General features: G+C 49.4%; 1 protein-coding gene and 1 long non-coding RNA gene across 7 annotated transcripts in view; one reads left to right on the plus strand and one right to left on the minus strand.

The window, feature by feature from the left end:
• Nucleotides 1-7,676: 7,676 nt before the first annotated feature.
• IRX3 (iroquois homeobox 3) lies at nucleotides 7,677-12,580 on the minus strand. 2 transcript variants are annotated; one of them, XM_090063084.1, is made up of 4 exons: nucleotides 12,019-12,580; nucleotides 10,052-11,129; nucleotides 9,210-9,276; nucleotides 7,677-8,485 (listed from the first exon to the last, which is right to left on the minus strand). In XM_090063084.1, exons 1-4 carry the CDS (start codon nucleotides 12,238-12,240, stop codon nucleotides 8,431-8,433), a joined length of 1,422 nt encoding a protein of 473 aa, XP_089919210.1. In that variant the 5' UTR covers nucleotides 12,241-12,580; the 3' UTR covers nucleotides 7,677-8,430. The 2 variants fall into 2 exon arrangements, with proteins under 2 accessions (XP_089919210.1, XP_089919211.1); XM_090063085.1 differs by lacking the exon at nucleotides 9,210-9,276.
• A 224-nt stretch (nucleotides 12,581-12,804) lies between these two features.
• Nucleotides 12,805-21,114, plus strand: part of LOC149857258 (uncharacterized) — a 73,174-nt gene continuing 64,864 nt past the window's right edge. For all 5 annotated transcript variants that reach the window (XR_016444222.1, XR_016444221.1, XR_016444224.1 and 2 more), the window contains exon 1: nucleotides 12,805-16,721. This is a non-coding gene — a long non-coding RNA (uncharacterized LOC149857258). The remainder of the gene's footprint in view (nucleotides 16,722-21,114) is intronic.

Here is a 21,114-nt window from a genome sequence, read left to right on the forward strand (position 1 = left end):
GTCAGGGAGGAAGAAAATAAAGAGAAATCGGCCTAGCTTCAAAGGGCGCATTTCCATAATTGCCCTGTAACTTTGGCAAAATAAATCTGAAGGGCTGAGAAAAGCGCAATCTCTCAGATGAGTGCACTACAAAAGCCCTAGAGATCCCCAGTCCCACTTGTTACTATTCTAATTCAGTGAGAGAATTCAGTTCCCTAACCTCAGTAACAAAAGCCATGAAATCACTGTCCTCCCATTCCGATGCCCTACTCCTAAAGAATAAGACCTTATCCAGCCTTTGTCTCCCTCCTGCCCACTACATTCAGTTAAAAAAAAATTAGAATAGCATTAGGAATCAGAAGAGCTGCTTAAGGTTAACCAAACCAAACCAAACCAAGCCAAGCCAAACCAAGCCAAACAAAAAAACACACCCTGGGTTTCTTTTTTCAAAAGATGTACTTAAACCTGTTCTCACATAATAAGTCAGAAACATAACTTTTTTTCCCTTTATCATCCCTTTAATATTTTTGCAGGTTATTGGTAGTTTGAATTGTTTGAGGACAGCATCCTTTACTGAAGTTCTGCTACAAAACATTCATAGAAGAATGATACGATTGTTTTCTTAAATCAAACTTCTCCTGTAAAATCTGCCCAAAGGGTTTAATTTTTGTTCTCAGCAGCATGATGTCTTTCCAAAAATAACAGCAACAATAATACAAATAATAAGATTTGAGAAGAGACAGTTTAAAATTGCCTTTTTATAAGTAGCCCTTGCTTTGCTTTTCAGTCCAAACTTTATAATTCCTGAGTGAAAAAAATTACTATTACATGTGAATTGTAGGCCTTTTACAGCAAAGGCCCAATCTCCCTTCATTTGGCTTCTCTCTGACTTTTTTATTTTCTCAATAAGACAAGCTTTTGTGGTGATGTTCAGTATGGACAATCAGGATAGCCTTATAAAGGGATTTAGAAGGCACACAAAGGGCTGCGGCAGCATCAAAGCGAGACCAGCAGCACAATAGAGATGACATTTTTACATCCCAGGGCTTGGGCGGGCATTGCCTGAATACTCTGTCCATAGCAGTGTCAGTAAACAATGAGTAAAGTAGGAAAGGGGTGAAAACACAAGTCAAAATCTTTTTATTGGAGCCCCCTACACATTCATTGGACATTTTTAGCCCTGCATTTGAAAGCTCTTCCATTTACTTACTCTCCAGATTCTGCTATTTAACTAACTGACTGATGATGGCTCCATTTTGATATCCTGAAGAAAAGAATGGAAAATTCTTACTGGAGTGAATATATTTAACCCACAAAGTTCAATTGCATTTTTTTCAATGAATGAATTTTATCCCACAGTGGTTTTTTTTTTCCAGAGGAACAATGCCATGCTAAAAAAATGTATTTGTATATTACAAAAATAAATAAATAAAAAAATCCCACCCCCTTTTCCAGTTATACCTTAGATAATTAAAAGCAAAAGAATTTTAAAAATTCAAGTTTGTTTCTGCCATTTGCATAGTTTTACTTTTCAGATTTGAAAATAGACTGGCCTGTTTCACACACTTTCTAGCCAGTTGCACTTTCAGTTCCACATGCCCTAGGGTAAAGCTGCACCACTATGGTAAATATCACATGAAAAAGTTTAAGACCAAACAGTCACAACCAATTCACCTTGCTCATGCCTGAGTCAGGCCTCAGGTACAGGTTTTAGCTCAAAAACTTGTTTTAAAATTTCATAACAACATTTCTATTAATATTAGGTTGTTAATTTATTTACTTGCTTATTTAAATGAAGCCTAACTGTCCAGCCTAATTTCCTGACAAGATCTCTTGAAGTAATACATTGCAAACTTTTTCCCATATGAGCAAATGTGCTCCTATGCTGCAATATTATCTCATGTTCACAGTGAATTAATATATTAAATGCTTGCATGCTGCTCTCTTGGATGCAAATAAGAGCATGATGGAGCAAGCAGACATTCTCTTGTTTATATCGATCTAATTGCACTTCACAACTATATATTGTATATATTTAAATTAGCTGTTTCCTATGGTGTGTCGGCTATTGTGTATTTTGGTATGAATGCACTAACAATTACTGAGAAATGCAAAGCAGTGACTCATAGATTTTCTATACCATAAAGATATCAGAGGTTCTTTATTTTCTGTTTTATTTTATATGTTTGAATGAAAAGCAACATAATGAAGAGCACGCACCTTATAATAATGAATTTGCTTTATGGGTATTAACCCTTTATTTAACAGTGAAATGTTCTTTATGTACAGACTGTTTTGTTTGAAAATAAATTTAATGTTAATGCATTAGAATCTTAGTTTCATGCATAGCTAGCGAGTAATTTTATTCTAGTCTGGCTAGCTGGCCTACTGACATGCATTTCCACCACTGCTAAAAATAATGAGGAATCCAAGTGACACACATTTATGGCTAGGAGTGCCATCACATCCCTTGACCTAATTGATCATGCCTATACACCTTATAGTGCTTTGCATAACCAACTTAGACAGCAGGAACATTTCCAACCAGATTGATTGACATATTTTATTTCTAACTTAAGCTTAATCATGACCAAGAATGATTCATTTATACCTTTCAAACTTTAGGAACTGACACAGAAGACAACCAAGCTGCAGGTTCCAGTCAGTGTAAGCAATGGAACACTCATATGAGAAAAATATATTAATATAGTTTATTAACCTGCTTAACTGCTGAGGTTGATGTAATGAAATGGATTAATTGGTAGCAGAAATTACTTAATTTTATAAAATCTGTCAATCCAGATTTTTGCAAGAAAGGTTTTGTCCTAAATCTCTCCTCTGCTAAAAATCTCTGTGAATAATTGTATTCAGAATGTAGAGAACATGCTGCAATATCCCTTTCATTTTTATGACCAAGAACTGTACTCTCAGTAAAAACCAAACTGACTCACAGACCTAGAATCTGAGTATTTAAATGTAAAATGTCTTCAAATTATATCAGAGATTTCTATGTGCCCTGCCTAAAAGAATGAGAACAAAGACTAATAGACTGTAATAAATAAAAGTGCTATTTCCAGTGTGTTTGTATGTGGCTGCTCTCTACTGAGAATGTCCTTTAGCACTTTTTAACCATATTCTCTTGTGTGTCGGCAAAGAGACTCTATCAGAGTATTTAACATTGCTGGGAGCAAAGGAATAAAGTGGAGTCACTGTTGATTATTACTCATTAGCCACAAGGACATCCACTTAACATGTGAATAAATGAATGACACCATGTCCTAATGGAAATGGCCTCAGTGTACCTTTAAGCAAAATGTTGTTTAATATCTTCCATTTGCTGAATAGTAAAGAGGCCTGTTGGACATGCATAGTTAGCAAGCAGCCATTGTTGCTTTGTTCCTATTTCAGCATGTAATAAAAGATATTGTCTTGACTGTAAGCAAAATACTTTAAAACCCAAGATTCTTAATGCAGATAACTGCATATTCTCTTCCCCATTCTGTGGATGCAGACGATTTCATTGTTAAAGTAAAGGGTTAACATCCATAAAGCAAATGAAGCCTTATAAGGTGCATGTTCCTCATTATTCTGCTTTTTGTTCAAACACATAAAATAAAGAACCTCTGATATCTTTATTGGTTTTCTTAGATAAAATACAAGCAGGCCATAAGCCTTAATTTTCTTATAGCCATTTGTTAACAAGGAAGATAACACTTTCAAAAAGTACTTGATTAGGGCTCACTTTGATTTGTATCTTGTTTTGGTTTCCAGGGCATATATTTTTGCATTATTACTTTGTTGCACTTATATTTCTGATCAAAGTCATAGAAAGAGTATTTTTAAAAGTGTAAATATTAAACATGCAGGCAAACTGCATGATCTGAATGGCATCTTGAATGTTAAAACAAATCACAGATAAGAGAAATAATAATACCTTGAGAGCCTGTAAGAATGGTCCAAAGGAGCCCATTAGTCTGAAAAACCAGTGAAGCAAAAACTTATTTAATTCAACATTGTTTTTCTTTTTAAAGTTTGTCCAATTTATCCAAAGAAAAATAGCTGCAAATTTAATATTAAGGATGGTTATCCTATAAAATATCTTAATATTAATATTTTACTTGAGAACATGCTGCAAGAGAATGTATTATTCCCTACTGAGGCAAAATAGCTTGAGCTATCCAAGAAATATAAAAGCAAGCTGAAAGCTAACACAAAAGGTTTTATTTTTATTTTATAGCAAATTCTGATCCTTGACTGGGAAAAAAGATTAGTCTTTTATCATCTTTTCTATCATTTTCTCTCCATCTGTAAAAATGTCTAACTATGCTAAAGACAACACACTGATATAACTTGGTTCAGACAAGCTTGCTCTTCATTTATCAAAAGCCAATTTAGCTGCAATGAACAGGGAGCCTTACAAAGCCTGCTAAACTTGCGAACTCAGTTCTAACAGGTCCAGTTAGAAGTTGCTTTGACGACTTGGAAGTCTAATTCTCTTGCCATCTCCTTGCAGTGGCACTTTCTCCACCCTGGCCCCATGGAGAAAGGGAGTGAGCAAGAGATGATTACATCAATCAGTGTCAGGTCTGGGAGCTGTGATTTATGAATATGCATAATGAGCTCTCACCTTTGAGAAGGACTAGCTAGGAAGATAATTGATTAGACAGGAAAAGAGCAGCCAAGAGAAAGAGAGAGAGGCCTTGCTAAGCTGTCTCAGGCAGGCCTGGCTGGGGATCCAGTGAGGCTGTCAAGCTGTGACAGTTTGAGTGAGGGCAATTTCCAAAAATATGAGTGGGATTTTGAATGTCTCACTTCAGTGCCTACACAGCAAAATATTTCTGTGAAAAATGAATTGGAGTTGCCGTCCCATTTAGGAAGGCTGGGCAGGCCTAAGGACTGCTCCTAACCTGCCCATCCCATGCACTCAATAATAGAACTCCCACCTCCAGGAAGTCACAGCTTCTTCCAACAGCTATTAAGGGTGCTCTTCTGATTCCTGAAATCCACTCAGCCACTCAGCCAGCTGGCCAGATTGAGTGGCTAGGAGAGGCCGTAAAAGGTTAGAGGGAAGAAGGGAGCCTAGGTCTTGGGCAGGAATGGCTGAGGGGACAGGAAGGATAGCAAGACCCTAATTTTTATTTGAGGTATCCTTATTTTCTTCCACCCCTTGAAGAGTCTGCCTATTCATAGTGTGGACATGTTCATGGTTTTAAAATAGGTAAAACCTCCCTAGTATCTGAGGAAAGAGTGGGGGCGGAGGGGAGGTCTATCTCCCACCCATCCCTCCCCTTTTACCCATTAAGCTTTTCCTAGCAAGAAAGTGACCCAGGAAAGCTAGGCAAAAATGCAGCAACTGGGAGTGATTTCCATAAGATCCAACTCCTACTGTCTGCTCCCACCCAAGAGAGATTCCCCCTTGTGCAGTAACTGAGGGGCAGGCGGCAGAGGGGGAAGCAGAGCTGGAATGGCATTAGAGGAAGGGTTACATAGCAGGGGATGCAAGAAGAAACCCTGTTTCTAGGCCAATACGCGCTCAGAGAGGACATTTTCAAATGGGAAGCCAGAGGGAAGGCAACGAAGCAGAGACTGCAAACTGCCTAACTCTCAAGATCCTTTCCACCTGTCTCTGTGGAGCCATTAACACCATGCCAGGGATCTGTGCATGTGTGCATGCGGACACACACACACACACACACACGCACACACGCGCGCGCGCACACACACACACACACACACAAACAGGGTATAATCAACCCACAGCAGCAGTAATGCATGCCTGACAGTTAAAATACTAATCACAGCATGAAAAAAAATCTTATCACTTACAAACGTCTAGGATTTAAAATGTAGTTTATCGGCCTACTGCAACCAAATCCTATAAATAATACATTCCTATCACTATGACCTCAAAATGTCAATACTGCACACCCCTGCACATTTGCATATCCTGTACTGTCTAAACTTGAAGCATGTCAGCTATGTGCTTCTGTTTGTACTTTAACTTCATTTTAACTCTTTGCCTCATAGCACCCAGCACCCTTCTCCTCAGGAGGCATGTCAATGAAATTAAACAAAAAAACCTATTTATTTATCAGATCCACAATTCTGCTACTGTTGCAGCGGGAAGGAGGGGGGAACTCTACCACACAAGATCTAGAGAGAATTGAAGTAAGATCCAAACTCCATTGTACTGTCCTTTCTCCCCTCAAGGCCCAAGTCATCTTGGTGGTATGTGAATTCCAACATAAGGTGTCATTTTCAAAGCAGCCCGGCTCCACCTCATTACTGCCTTGACATCAGCTTTTAACTTGCAATAATTGTGCAGAAGTAGTTTTGGAAGATAACTGACCAAGAAAAAAATAATCCTGGGATGGTTTTAATTTGATTGTGGTGATTTCATTGAGTCTAAAGCAAAGGGGTCAGGCTCCAGAATGTGTCTGCTTTAATTTTCTTAATGAGGAAAGACAAATGCAGGAGGAAGTGCTGCCTGTGAAGCCCTGGCTCCTTTCAGGTTGCTGAAGTGATTTTCCCAGCACTCTCAAGCTGGCAGGTAGAATTGAAGTGACTCTAAGCGGTTTGACCTCTTACAGATCTGGCCAATTTTCAGCACTTTGCCAAGGAAATGAAGCTAAAAGTTTTCCACGCTGCAGCTAACGGGCAGCTTGCGGGGGGGTGGGGGGAGTGTTGCAACTCTTTAATTTTAAAGCTTCCTGCCTGGGTTTTTTTTCTGAGTTTAGTTTACATTAGGTAAACCAGTAAATCCCAGGTTGGGCCTGGAGATCTCCCCCCTCTCCTTTGCACTGGGCACCTTTTGAGCAGCCCCTGCCGTCAAAGCCAGCATCCCTCGAGGAGGCTCGGCTCTCCTGCATGTCTGCTCGGACACCCTGCCCCAAAGTCCGGGACTTCAAGAAGCTGGGCGCGGGCGGCGCACACTTGTGCCGCTCCGAGCCGAGCCGAGCCGAGCCGAGCAGCCCGGGACTCCCGCAGCTCGGGATTGCCCCGCCGCGCTGGAAGCTGGAAGCGCGGCGCCCCGTGCCCGCGGCCCGAGCACCTCAACCTGCGGCCCGGCCGCCAGCCCCGTGTGCGGAGACCTGCGGCCGCGGAGAAACGGACGAAGCAGCAAGAGCAGGCCCCCGGGCACGGAGCCGCCCGTCCCCGCGCCCCGCGTGAGCAGCCCGGGCAGTGGCCGGGAAGGAAAGGCTCCCGGCTCGCAGGAGCGCCGAAGCCTCCTGGCGCCGGGCTCCGCTCCCGTCGGGGGGCGCGGGGCAGCGGCAGCTCCCCCGCCTGCCACGGGGCTGGGGCTCCGGCTCCAGGCACCCGGGAAGCTCCTCCCAGGGCACGAGGAAGTCCCGAGCCCGCTGCCTTTGCCCGCCAGCGGCTGCGGCAGTCCCGGCCGTCCGGCGGGGGCGGCCGGCTCCCCGCGCTGTCCGGGGGCGCGGCGGGAAGGCGCGAGCCGCCAGGCGCCTGCGGGCCGGGCCAGGCTTTTGCTCCCGTAGAGGGCGCTCCGGCTCCAGGTTTGAGCAGGGCCCTGGGCTCGCCCGGGCCCCGCCAGCTCTCGGCCCCGGCGCTCGCGGGGAAGGGCCGCGGCCGCAGCAATTGCAGCACGAGCAGCCGCGTCCGAGGCGGGAGCCGCCTCCCCGCGCTCCGCCGAGCAGCGCCGGGCCCTCTGGCGTGATCTGGACTGCACAAGGCACAGCAAGGACCTGGCCGGGGGCTTTTCTAGCGCCGATCAAGCACAAAGATGCCGGTTTGCCCCTTCCCCCCAGCCCAGCAACGGATGACGTGCTGGCGTTTCTTTAGGGTTATTTCCTCCCCAGCGGCGGCTTCTCCCCCTCGACCGCCCGCAGAGCACACGCTGCCCCGCGCGGAGCCGCGAGCTGCGCCGGGCCCAGGCGGCGGAGCCCGAGCAGCGCCCGCTGCTCTGCCCGCTCCCGCATTGCCTCCTCTCTACCAGCCCTGGGCCTTTGTGCCCGCACGGCTGCCCGGAGCCTAAAACTCCGCACAAGTTCGGAGCAGACTCGGAAGAGTGCTCAACGCTCCGGGAAATATATATATATATATATCTACTGCACTGAATTTTAAAAAAATAGAGAGAGAGAGAGAGTCAGGAAAAAATAAGTCCGTTGGTGGCAGAAGAGAGTGTAGTCAAAGTGGCAACAGTTTATTTATTAGCCAAAAATATATACTTTCTTGTACAATTTGGTTCACACATATGTACATTTTTTTACTGTATATACAAAAAAAAAAAATCGAGACACCTAATTCTCACTGGACTTCCAAAAAAATAAAAATAAATAAAAACCTCACACACTCAGCTAATTCAGAGGAGAGTACAGAAGCGGGTTTTTTTCTTTCTTTTTTTTTCTTTTTAATTTTAATATACGGACATGCTTACAAGTTGTAACTATACAGATTTTTTTACAATCATTACAACAACAATAAAAAAATTAACTATGATGATGACAACGCGGATAGAACCATAGCTGCATCAAGTTGGTTCTGGGGCCTGGAAAAAAATGACACAGAAGAAATATTTAATAGGTTTTTCTAGTCAGGGTTTGGTGGCACAATGAGCTTTAACTTTGGTTTGGGGTTGCTCTTCTCAATTAGAAAGAATTTCTAAATACCAAAACGTTCAGATGGTGGCTGTACCAAATTGAATAAGCTGTAACTTGAAATTGTGAGCCCGATACTTTTATTTTTATTCAGGCAACAGTGTCACTGATTTCAGCGAGAGCTTTGCCTGGGGAAGACAGGCAGGATCAGGCTCTGAAGTTGCTCATGTCCTCCCAGCTTTCCAGTATTTCCTCTGTTTCTTAAATTCTTCCTAAGGATTTATCCAGGCCTGATTTGTTTGCCTGCTCTATATAAGAGGAAGGACAGGGATCAATCTTTTTGAAGCGTTGACGGGGTGCAATTAAAAAAAAAAAAAAAAGTAAAAACAAGCGGTCAAGAAATGTGTAATGCAACTTTGCATTTCCTAAGGAATCATTGTCAAAGTCTGGGAAACTGAATTGCAAAGTCAGCTGTGAGTGTGCTTTCAAAAAGATCAGAAACACCCCATCGCCACACACTTGGTGGAAGATAAAAGTTGCTTCCTTATGACTGGGTCTTGCAAGGAACAGTGGAGAAAAAAAAATTTAAGCGTCTACAGCTCTCTCTCAATCTCTCTCTCTCGATATATATATATATCTGTATGTCCTTAGGAGACTGAGGAAATAATCTCTTACCGCCTCTGAACTGGCTGGAAAGCTGTCTTTATTAACTTTTTCTCTACTTCCAAGGCACTAGATCGATCTAAAAAGAGAAGAAAAAAAGTGTTCCTTTATAACCCCTGTGTTTTTTTTTTCTCTCCATCCCTAAATGAAGCCATTGAGCGTTGCTTAGCAAGCTGCAAATAGGGGAGGCGGTGGCTTTGCTGGAGAAGGGACCGGCCAAGGAAAGTAACAGGGACTAGAGCAAACCTCCTGGCCCAGCCTCCCGGCCAAGAGGCTGCAGAAAGGGCAGCTCAGGATCGCCCTTGGTGGAAAAGTCATGGTTTTGACATGACGTCGTGAGGACAAAAAAGAGAAGAAAATACATCAAAAGCGGTCGTGGGGCCGCGCGGCCCGGAGAGAAGGCGCCTGCCTCGGCCTCGCACGTGAAACCCGGAGCGAGCCCGTCGTGCCAAGCGCACCAGTCCGAGCCCCAGCACCCCGGCCTGAAAACATCCCCAGGCACCGCGCAGCCAGAGCCGGGCCTGGGCCCTGCCGCCGAGCTAAGAAAAGCCTCTCCCCTGGCAAAGCCCGGCGGGTGGATGGAGCCCGCAGGCGGGTTTCTGTCTAGCCAGGCCGGGCTGCTAGTGGCGGAGTCGCCCGGAGTTGAAACCTTTCCTCTCCTTTACGCCCCCCCGCCTGCCCCCATGGCCCTTTCAATGAGCGGGGTGAGCGGCCCCTCCCTCGCTGCGGCCCCAGGGGCGAGAAGCCGCAGCTCCGGCCCCGGGAAGACCGCGGAGAAGCGACGTGGCCTGAGCTGAGTTTGCCCGTGCTCAGCAGCCGAGGAGATGCCCGGCCCGGCCCGATCAATCAATCACCTGTTCCGGCGGCCTCCGTGCTCTGCGCCTGGTCTGCGGGTCTGGAGAAGGCGGCGATGGCCGCAGCGCCCGAGGCTGCGCCGGGGCCCGGCCCGAGTCCCAGGAGGTGCGGGGTGTTGAGCAAGGTGAGCGGGTGCGGGGCGGGGTGGGGGTGGGCCGGGAACGCCCGGCTGGTCCAGTTGGGGAACTTGCCCAGCGGGCAGGACGAGACGAGTCTGTGGGGGGCCGGGGGAGGAGGAGCCAGCTGCAGGGGCTGGGGGGCGGCGGCGGGGGGCGAGCAGCCGCGGCCGCCCCCGGGGGACTTGCGGGGGTTATCCGGGCTGGTGGCAGTCTCCGCCAGGGACCAGATCTTAGGCTTGGGCACGGTGCTGGCCAGGCTGGCGTCTGTCGGGGGCGAGGCGGGGGAGGACGAGGCCGAGGACGAGGAGGACGAGGAGAGGTGGTGGTGCGGCGCGGGGGGCAGCGGGAGGGGCTCGCCGGGCGGGTGCGGGTGCCGGTGCGGGGCCGGGGGCGGGTGCGGCTCCACGGCCTTGAGGAAGCGCTCGTCCGCGCCGGGCAGGTCCTCGAAGCCGTCGGAGCCCTCGGAGTCCGTCTTGGCGTCGGAGTGCAGCAGGTCGGCGTCCTGCAGCTCGTCCTCCAGCTCGTCCTTGTGGCTCTCGATGTTCTCGGTGTCGATGTTCTCCAGGTCGATCTCCTCCTCGTCCTCCCGCTTGTCCTCTTCCCCCTCGTGGTCGCTGCCGTAGGAGTTGCCCTCCTCGTCCGTGCGGCTGCGGGGGGCCCAGGTCATTTTATTCTCCTTTTTGAGCCGCCTCCGGGCGTTGGCGAACCAGGTGGAGACCTGCGTGAGGGTCATCTTGGTGATGATGGCCAGCATGATCTTCTCGCCCTTGGTGGGGTAGGGGTTCTTGCGGTGCTCGTTGAGCCAGGCCTTGAGCGTGCTGGTGCTCTCGCGGGTGGCGTTCTTGGGCCGCGACGGGTCCCCGAACTGGTACTGCCCGTAGGGGTAGAAGGCGGGGTGGTGGTGCGGGAAGGCGGGGTGCTGCACTCCCGGGCCGTCCTTCAGCTCGTACTGGGCGCCCTGGAGCCGCACGGAGGAAGGAGACGAGAGCGGGTCAGGGCGGGGGCTCGGGGGCTTAGTCCGGGCACGGGGCATCCCCCTTCAGGGTGCAGCCCCCCCTCCATCCCCCCGCCGGGCTGCTGGAGCGCTGCGCTGGACCCCGACCCCTTCCCCGCAGGGGGGACCGGGGCGGGGGTTTGCTCCGCACCTTCAGGCCAGCTGGGCACAGACTCGTGTACGGGGGGGCGGGGGACGGGCCCCAAGCCCTGAAGCCCGGCCGGTGCGTGCGGGCCAGCAGCCCCGATGTGACGTGCTGACTGTTTATAAACACTGGCAGAGCCCTTCCGAGAGCCACAGCAGCGCAGCCCAGGCTGCCCCCCCCCCCCCGCCGCCTGTTTGGGGTGGGTATTTCATGTTATATTTTTGCAGTCACCCCAGCCCTGCGCTTAGGCAGGAGCGAAGCCCCTGCCCGAGGAAGCGGCGAGGGGATAACCCGGAGCAGGCTCCCCGCTCCCTTCCGCGCGGGGGAAACTTCCCCGGCCTGCCCCCTCTTACCTTCTCCCCCTTCCCACCCGCGCCCGCTCCTTCCTGCGCCGCTCCCAGGGCGGCCGGCGAGCAAACCGGGTTGAACTCCGCTCCCCCCAGCCCCGGTGGGAATCCGCCGGGAAACAATCCGAATCAATGCCCAGGAGCCCCCTGCCCCCCGGGCTGCCCCAGGTGGAGAGGGGCCGCTCGGACTGCGGCAGGACCCCGGAGGTAAGCGGGGAGACCCGCTCCCGGCCCCGCTTCCCTGCTCTCGCTTCCACAAAGGCCAAAGTCAAGCGGGTTGGAAACAAAACCCAGACCCCTGGAGGCACCGCGGGGAGGGAGGGGGCGCGGGAAGGAGCGAGGGGGTCTCTGTGGTCCTTACCAGCTGCGGGAAGATGGGGAGCTCGGCGGTGTAAGGCAGGAAAGCCCCGTATCCTTGAGCCGCCGCCGCCGCCGCGTAGGGCGCTCCGTACATGGAGGAGAGCACGTTAGAGAGCGCCCCGGACGGGGTGAGCTCCGTCCCGCTTCGGGAACCGCCGCTCCCCTGCCGATCAGAGGGGTAAATCGGCCTGATATACTGGTAGCCCAGCTGCGGGAAAGACATGGTGGGGAGAGGGGGGCAGGGGAGGGGGGAAAGGAGGAGAGGGGGGAAGAGAAAAGGAGAGAGAGAAAGGAGAGAAAGTAGAAGGGCTGCAGGAGAGGAGGGAGCTGGCTTGCTCGCCCTTTCTGGCTGTCTGCACTTTTCAGTGCCTTCCGCAAACTCTTGCAGACATGGGTGGGGGGGAGGGGAAGAGAGGGGTGTTCAAAAGGCCGTGGGCTTCCTCCTCTCTCTGCCCGCTGCTGTAAACGATCCGATCGCTTCTTTCTTCTCTCACTTTTCCTATTGATCTGAGTGGACCTAGGTCAGGTCCTAACAGATTGCCTGAGATTATTGGGACTCCGGGCTCTGATTGACATTTCTAGTCTCTCACAAGCCCCTCCTATTTCTTTTAAGTCTGTCTCTCTCTCTCTCTCTCTCTCTCTCTCTCAAGCCCAGAGCTCTCTCCCTGGGTTTGTCACTAGCTTTTTTTCTAGATCTGTTTACTGACGTCGCGATCTTTTATTTGAGTTGCTTTCAAATCTCGTTTTAGCGATCGCCAATCAGTTCAGTGTTTTACAAAGGTTTAACCCTGCCCTATGGTTTTCTAATTATATATATATATACACACACACACACAAACACACACACACACATATATATATATATATATATACACACACACATATATATGTGTATATATATATAGTCTTTCATAGTTTTTCCCCTTCTCTGAAATAAAAGGCAGAGAAAGCTGGGGTTGTCAATTGTAAATTACATGGAGGAAGAAGAAAAACTTCTGACATTTTTTAAATAAAGCCCTTTTTCCCCCTTGCAGAATGTGCCATTTCCAGCCTTCCCTAGGCTGGGTTTCCAGGGTTTGTTTTCTTTATTAAGATATTCCCTCCCCCCAGCCCAGCCCTCTGCCCCGGCCTGCGCGTGGGTCCTAATACAGATTTAAAAGTCTATTAGAGTTTTTAATTTGCATTTCCAGAGCCAGCTTGAAATTTTTTTCTATGCAGTGAATCTTTAAGGAGTTCTCTCCATTTTGCCTAGGCTAACAGTAGGCAGCTACAGTGGAAGAGCTAAGTTAATTTTCTTCCTAATAAGGGACTTCAAAGAGTTGTAGGTCACAATTTTACATCAAAGGCAGAAAAGAAGGCAAATTAAAATCTTAACAAAGGAGAGACAGGAGCAGCCCTCTGGGCCATTAGTAAATAAGTGGTGTGAAAAAAGGGACAATGACAGACACTGGAATTAAACTCATTAACACCTTTTTGTCTTGGTGCGAAATCTCTAATTAGGAAATTTATGATCATTTTGCTTATTCCCTCTGTTCTGATTGACTCCAAGCCTTAGAAGGAAGTACCTGGTACAAGGAACATTTGCGGTGGGAGCAGTGGCACCATGTTCTGTGGAGCTGCAGGGAGAAAGTCAAACTATGTTTTAATTACGGGATAACCTTTTCTGTATCAACGCATTTTTAAAAATAGTGACCCTCCCACCATTTGAAGCCAGCCTGCGAATAGTAGTTTAGTGTTTTAAGGCGACTAAAAATACAATGAAACCAAAGCGTGCGCTTGGAAAGCACAAGGGTTTCCTAGCTTGTGATTGCCTTGTTGGAGGACTAGACTACACTGAACGTAAAAAGTTTATGAGTTTGTGGAGCTGAAGTTCTGAATCTGCCATTATTGATTCTGTAACGTAATTTAAAAATAGGTTATGAGTTTTCTCTTTTCGAGTTTCTACTTCGTATGCAGGAGTCTCTTTTAATCACATGTCCCGTGTTTTTAAATACTCGGCGGATTTATTGCCATTAAAATATGATTCAGCTACAATATAAAAATCCATACTGTGGGTATAGTGATTATAACTACATTTCTTTAAAAATGAACTACATGTCAGATTATACAGTTAAAGGAATCGACCTTGATAGCTTGCTATAATAAAACTATATCAGCTTGTAATAAATACGGATTATAGCAAAGCAAGCCCCAGAATTAAAATTCTCTGAATCAATATATGAAAATCTGTAGGAAACACCTCTAATCGTATTAAGTTCATCTTTATAGCATTTCCTATCTGCTAATCTAGTGCAAAAACAACTCTGGGTTGGAGGAATTTATTTTCTTCTATTCCACTCTGCTTTTGTAATAGGGGTTTATAGTATAATGTAATGGAGATAACATGACATTCAGTTATAGGTTTTTTCTTTTTTAATTCAAAAGGAAGTGGGAAGTGAATCCAATGTCCTCGTTTCTTTTAATTGTCTGCACAAGTAGCAAGACTTAATCCTTGCGATGCTGAGAAAGTTTGGGAATGCCTTGAAAACGGAACAAGACTTCTTAATATATACATCTATGTACAGTATATACGAGGAGATAAAGGGACGAAAAGGTCAAAATAACCCGGGAGAACTGAATTATCATTTGACCAGTTCCTAGAAGGTCGTCCCCATGACTGGTATTTTATATCCCCAGAAGAGTCCGCTCCCCGCACATGCACACACGCGGGATATTCACATGCACACACTTGGAGCCTGGACCTAACACTTTGTCTTTGGCTTCTCGTTTGACATCACTGCTGCTCATTTACGGAGTTTATAAAGCGGGCAGGATTATTTTATTATCTCATCCCACTGTCTTGTGTCATCAAGATAGATTTTTAATCAACAATACAATCAATATAAGTTCATCCCTAACGGGGAAATACACGTGTCCGACATGGATTGGAACGCACTGATTCTAATTCATGAATCCCATTAGCGGGGGGAGCGGAATGCAGCCCGCGGGAGGAGGCTGCCTGCTCGCGGGGCTTGGGTTTCAAGTGCATGTGAAAACTCACAAGGAAAAGACCAAGCTCTCTGCCCAGGTGAAACGGGGCTGCAGGAAGCCCCCTTGTCTTCAGCGGCAGGGAGGAAAGCCGCGGGGCAGGGGGATCGTGACGGGCGAATGCAAGAGTTGAGAGACAGAAAAGCTGGGAGGCGAGAAGTGTCTGGATGGGGGTGGATTCAGGTCAGGGTGGGGGTGGATGATGGCTTATCCGTGGGCAGGAAATGCAGCCAGACCAAATGGACTGTAGGAGAGAAGTGCGGAGGGTGACCCGCCTGTTAGCAGAGGTTCAAAAGAAAGGCGAAAAGCGGGGTGGGGGGAGAAGAGCACGGAGCCTGTAGCCGAGGTGGGGCAGGGCGATGCTGGGCGGCCGGCTGGCTAAGGGGCCCGGCACAGCGCGGTCACGCTGCCAGCCTGCGGGACAGGGGCAGGCGGGCAGATGGACGCCACAAAGCGGGAGCAGGCTGGAAGCAGAAGAGTGGCAACGGGGGACAGCAAGTGACGCCTGGATCTGGCTGCCCCGCCGCGGAGCAGCCTCTGCGGGGACAAGGGTGGAGGGCGCCCGCTGCTCCCGCAGGTCAGCGCCTTTCTCCGGGGGGAGCAGCGGCTGCAGCGCTCCTAGCCCGGACGGACACGTGTCTTCTGGCCGGGACCTGTCAGAGCTGGGAGCGCCACTCCTGATTTATTACCCCCAGCAGCCCCCTCCCCAGCTCCGCTCGGCCCCCGCCCCGCCCCGCCCCGCCCGCGCAGCCGCGGGGCAGCTCCAAGTGCGGCGGCGCCTCCTCGAATCCAGGCCCCGCCGGAGCCCAGCCCCGCACTGCGGCCCGGGACCCTCCCGCGCGGAGCCGGGCGCGGCCGGTGCCCCGCACAGGGGACTCACGCAGGGACACGTTCGCTGTCCCCGGGGCGCCCGTGGCAGCGGGCTCGGCGCAGAGCAGGGGCTCGGCGCGGGGGAGCCAGGGCCGCAGCCTGGAGGGATGGATGCGGCCAGCTGAGAGTCCTTGGGAAGCTGTCAGCGGAGCTGGGAGTTTAGGCAGGCTCTTACCTGGCCGCTTGAAGCTCCCTTTGCCGGCCGATCCGGGGCACTGAGAGCTGCCCACGCGTTTGGCGGCGCTCTCAGTCCACGCGTGGGGAACACAGGAAAGGGGCAGAGCAGTGAACAAACAGGCGGGGGTTGGGGGGGGACAAACACGTGGAATTAGGAAAAGGGGTTACGGCTAGAGAGGGAGGGAGCGAGAAGGCAAGATCAAAGAGCTGAGGAAAAGACTCTTCAAATTACACGTTTGAAGCTTTTCCATAATTCCAGGGCGACAGATAGATAACAAGCTGCACATTCCTTATCACATATGGAATCAATCTGAAAGGAGTCTCTTGATCAAAATCTGTTAATTGCAGTGACATGTGATTGGGAAAGAAAACACAATTAATGACCCTTCGTGTTACGGCTTGGGGAAGAGGCCACTGACACTTGGCGTTTTACAGCCGCCAACTTCTTTTTTTTAAAAATTATTTGTTAACTCTTAGACGGAGCCGTTCAGCAAAACCTCGCGTTTGTTTTGTCTCCTCTTCTGCAGGGCTTCCCCGGCGGGGGCGAGTGTGTGTGTGTGCACGAGCTTCCTTAAAGGTTTGGGGAGCCAAAATGATTTAGTGCCTTGTCTGTAAATCTAATGACCTAAGGTGAGAAAAAAATACTTCATCTTTTATTATTCCCATTTGTGGTGAGCGTTACCAGGAAACAGCAGAACCCTTTTGAAATTGTAAATATATGTATCCATTTTAAAACCATTATGGCCGAGATGTGTGGGTTGTTTTTTGGGGGGGTCTGCCCCCTCCGAGGCGAAATGAAGGAACTCGCACTGCCATTGTAGCGCCCTCTGCCCATGGCCCGCTGCCGGCTTCCTCTAGCCCTGACTCCTCACTTCGGAGGCATTTAGGGTTTGTTCTCGAAAAGAGACCACGTTGCATTTTCCACATCGGTGGCATCTACCCCGGGTAGGAGGGAGAGATAAAAAGCAGGAGGGCGTGTTTCTGCGCGGGCTGTGCGCCCGCCACACGTTTTACAATATTAACAAAGGAGGGAGCAACATTTTTAAAAGCTTAACCCTGTCATTAGAAAGGTAATGGCTTTGTTTCAGGGAGGGGGGAGGGGGCTAAGGAGAGCGGTTCATTTGAAGGTTATAAAGCATACACTCTAATAGGATCGAAGTGAAATTAGTTAATAAGAAAATGCTGGCCAGAAGCTCTGTGGGCTTTTAAGTGCTCTGCAGGCCATTTAAGGAAATTGAATAAGAACAGACTCAGTTACCTGTGGACCCGAGTATTGTCTCCGGTCTACACAGAGGCGAGAAGGGAAGGATTGTGCCTGGGAGACCCAAAGGTCTCCAACCCGCCTGCCAGGGCAGGTCCTTAAAAGGAAGTCCCCTTTCCGCGCACAATAGACTGCTTTTTTTTTTGTTTAAAGCATACCAGACTCTAGTATTTACCACAAGGGGTTAAGCAAAGGTAAAAGGCCATTAGCAGATGCTTAAGGCGTCCAGGGCAGGTCTGAAAGGCAGGCTCTTCACCGCGCTGGAAAAACTGGCCCCTTGGTATTATTTTTTCTCTTTCATTTCTATGAGTTTTCCCACCATTGTGGTGCTCTGCTGATTTGTATTCGGAGTGGTGCCAATAGGTCCTAACTTCCTATCTGCTGCCTTGCTTGCTCGCTTTAAACTTTCTGGCCTTTTTGTTTAAGAGGTGTTAATAAACCCTTTCCTTGGCAAGCCGCTCGTTAGAAACCCGCCGAACCCTGGAGGGACCTCAGAAAAACGGTGCCCGGGAGCGAGGAGGTCGGAGAAGGCTTTTGTCCGAGGGCATCACTGCTGCGAGCCGCAGGAAACGCTCCTCTTCAGGGGAGCTCGTGATTCATATCTGTGGGTTGACCGTTCAGGTGATTTATAATCTGCGAGAGCAATTCGCTAATTTTATGCCAATATATTTTATGGGCACGGTTCAGCTTCCCGAGCCCCGCGGAATGAGCGGCTTTTGGGTCGTTTTGGTGTCAATTTAGTTCTTTCACTTCGACGCCCAGGGAGGGCGTTTTCCTGCCTCATCAAGAGGGGCCATTTGCTCACGGATGCCTATGGGGAAGTTCCTCCATCCATTTCCAGGGCCAGACTCCCAGCCCACGTGCGAGATGCGTCCTTACTCGGAGCAGCAGCGAGCTCCCGGGCAGCCCCGCCGGGGCCCGATCCCGGCCGCAACCGTGATGCCTTCGGTGCCGTTGTGGAGCTGAGCCTGTACCACCCTGCCCCGCACCCTGCCCTTGCCCTTGCTGGTGCGGCAGTCTCGAGCCAACACCAAGGGCAGCCTGTGGCTGATCCGTGTTACCCAGGTTCACACGACTCCGCCTCTGGTAGGGCCCCGGCGGCCACTTCTACGCGCGAGAAACCAGGGCAGAGCCGCGCAAGGCAAGATCCCTGCCTGGCGAGCTAGGTGCACTGCCCGGGGCAGCTGAGGCTCCCAGGGAGGCTGCTTCGCGCAAGCCCACTGCCTTGGCGCCCTCGGGCCCAGCACAGCCCCCTCGGCCAGGACCAAGTGCCCAGGGAACCGGGCAGGAAGGCAGGCGGGCAGCGCCACCCCGAAGGCTACCGATCAGGGCAGTTTTCATTTTCAAAATCCTCCCTAGTCTTGGCCTCGAGATCCCCGAGCACAGCCTGACCCTTGCTGCCTGGGACGTTTCATCACTGCCTTCACGTGGGAGACACATTGCACGCGGCCAGCTGCCTCCAGACAGTGCAACTTCATTTATTAACTGAGGAATCAAGCTGCATTGAAGATAACCCTTCAGCGTCTTCTTCACCCCGTCGCCTCTTCTGACACAAGCCTTAATTATGATTGTATTAATTAGTATTTGTTCAAAACAATCCCTGCCCGGAAAAAGCCTGCAACCTACATCTGCCATGTTCAGAAACGATTTCTCCATTAGCTGCAAGGTAACATTTACAACTGGCAACACCTAAGGTGTCAAAGCCCATAATCTTCCAGCCTGAGCTTTTCTGTCCAGTCAGCTCAGGAAGGATGTTTTTGAAGCCGATAAGAGACATTTAAATATCAAAGTCACTGTGCATGTGCGTATCCTGCCTAAACTTTATAGTGGGATTGCATAACTGCTTTATTTGCTCTTCATCCCATAGATGCTGCTTTATATCAGTAACAAACAAGCATTGATTTTATGGTAAAGTCACTTTGGGATGGGAATGAGTAACTCCAGGCAGTGCTATCACTGTATTACATGGAAATGGCCCAGGTAACAAGATGAACATTGATTCAGCATTATGTTTGATCAATAATGAAATAAGTAACTTCAGGGCCAAATTAAAATGCAAGCTGGCTTAACGCTGCCAGCTTCTGGGCTAAGTGACAAGGCTAATTCAGCAGGGAAATGGCAATATTTGCATTAGAGGCTGCATCTGTTGTTTGGTAGAAGTGGTTGGATCCGCAGTCATGCCGTATAAAAGAGTTGCGGGGAACCTACTGGAAAGGCTTGTCCAGAAATGAGTGTGGTACAAATGGTGGTGTCTGTGTCTGGGAATCCGGCGTATTGCCCCCAGATCGGGTTGTGCCCTTGCAGTGATGGGAGAGCCTGGTCTGACGCCGCACTCGGGCTTTTGGAGATTACTGAGCTGAGATTCTTCAAGGCAGGATAACAGAAAACCACTGTTCTGTTTCCCAGCTACCCAGATGGTGTTAATATTTAGCAAAGGAAATATGCTTCTAAACCAGTATATGACACAAAGGACCCCTGCCCCTTCATTCTTCTCCCTTTCCCTCTGCCTTCCCTTCCCCTTCCCCCCCCGAACAAAAAGGGCTACAAGGTAAAGGATAGGGTTGGAAAGTGAGCCCCGAAAGGGAAGTGATTTAGGAGATGAGTGGTAGCACAACCAAAGCTCCCTGTATTGGTGGCCTTTGCCCCAGTTTATCTGCTGTTTTCTCCATGGCTAGTTTTTACAGCTCTGCCATCATTATTGAAACCGTGACACACATTGATTTCCAATAGAGATTCTCGCCTTCAACCAGGGAGCGCAGGCACTGGGACATGGACCGAGTTACCAAGTATAAAGCCTCAGCCAGGGAGAGGCCAGAGGGAGAAGAAGAAATGCAGTCAATGGCCAGAATTTTAGCTGGCGAGGTGGGATTCGGGTGTCATTGCAGGGTCCACCGGCAGGCTGAGACCTGGGTGGGAGATCAGCAGCCTCCCCAGTCCTGGCAATGAGATATTATCATTCATAAAGCAATAAGCATAGAGGGACTATTTAGGCAGCCTGAGCTGTACGTGTCTGTGTTGGGGCGGGGGAGGCTGTGTGGAGTCAGAGAAAGATAAGACAGGGCTGTCTGAGAAAAATGAGGAGACCTCGGTCCAACTAGCGAGGCAAAACAGCGAATCAACGTTGCTTCTCTCCCACCCACCAACACTTCCCTCAGGTTCATGGCGTGGAAACAGTGGATGATTAAAGAGCAGCGCTCCACACTGCCCAGACCCTGGAGCACCAAGAAGTCAAGTGCATCATATGTCTGATCTTTACAGGGGTGCTCCTTAAATCGGAGAGGCCTTTCTTTGGGAAACCAGCCAACCGGCTTGCTTCACCTTCACCCTTTCACCAGGTTTACCCCTTCTCGGTTCCAGATGCTCTTGACACCGTTGGGGGAGGTCTGGCTCCTGTAGGCTGAGTTCTGGGTCTCTTATCCACCGCCTCATTTTGGAACTGCTAGTGCAAAGGCAGGATTTGTGATCAGTGCTGAAACTCGACCCTTAAATAGACTCTACTGTGCTGCAGTTGCCATAGGAAGAAATGATTGATGTGGGGGATGAAAGATTTGCTTAAGGAGTCCCCAGTCATAGGAAAAATGGAGTGCAAATCACTTTCAGAGAATGAACTGGCCTGGTTTTAAACAAATAAAGACGTGGCTGCAACCCCCTCCACACCATGGAACTCAAATGCCAGTGAAAGGGGCATAGACTAAAGGGGTGCAGTCACCCCTGCTTGTATTGCTGCTCACCGCTGTTGTATAGTTACTAGTTAGGGCCTCT

The sequence above is a fragment of the Crocodylus siamensis genome, chromosome 9 (genome assembly GCF_052110815.1).
Source record: "Crocodylus siamensis isolate JL-2025a chromosome 9, ASM5211081v1, whole genome shotgun sequence".
In the NCBI taxonomy this organism is placed as follows: domain Eukaryota; kingdom Metazoa; phylum Chordata; order Crocodylia; family Crocodylidae; genus Crocodylus; species Crocodylus siamensis.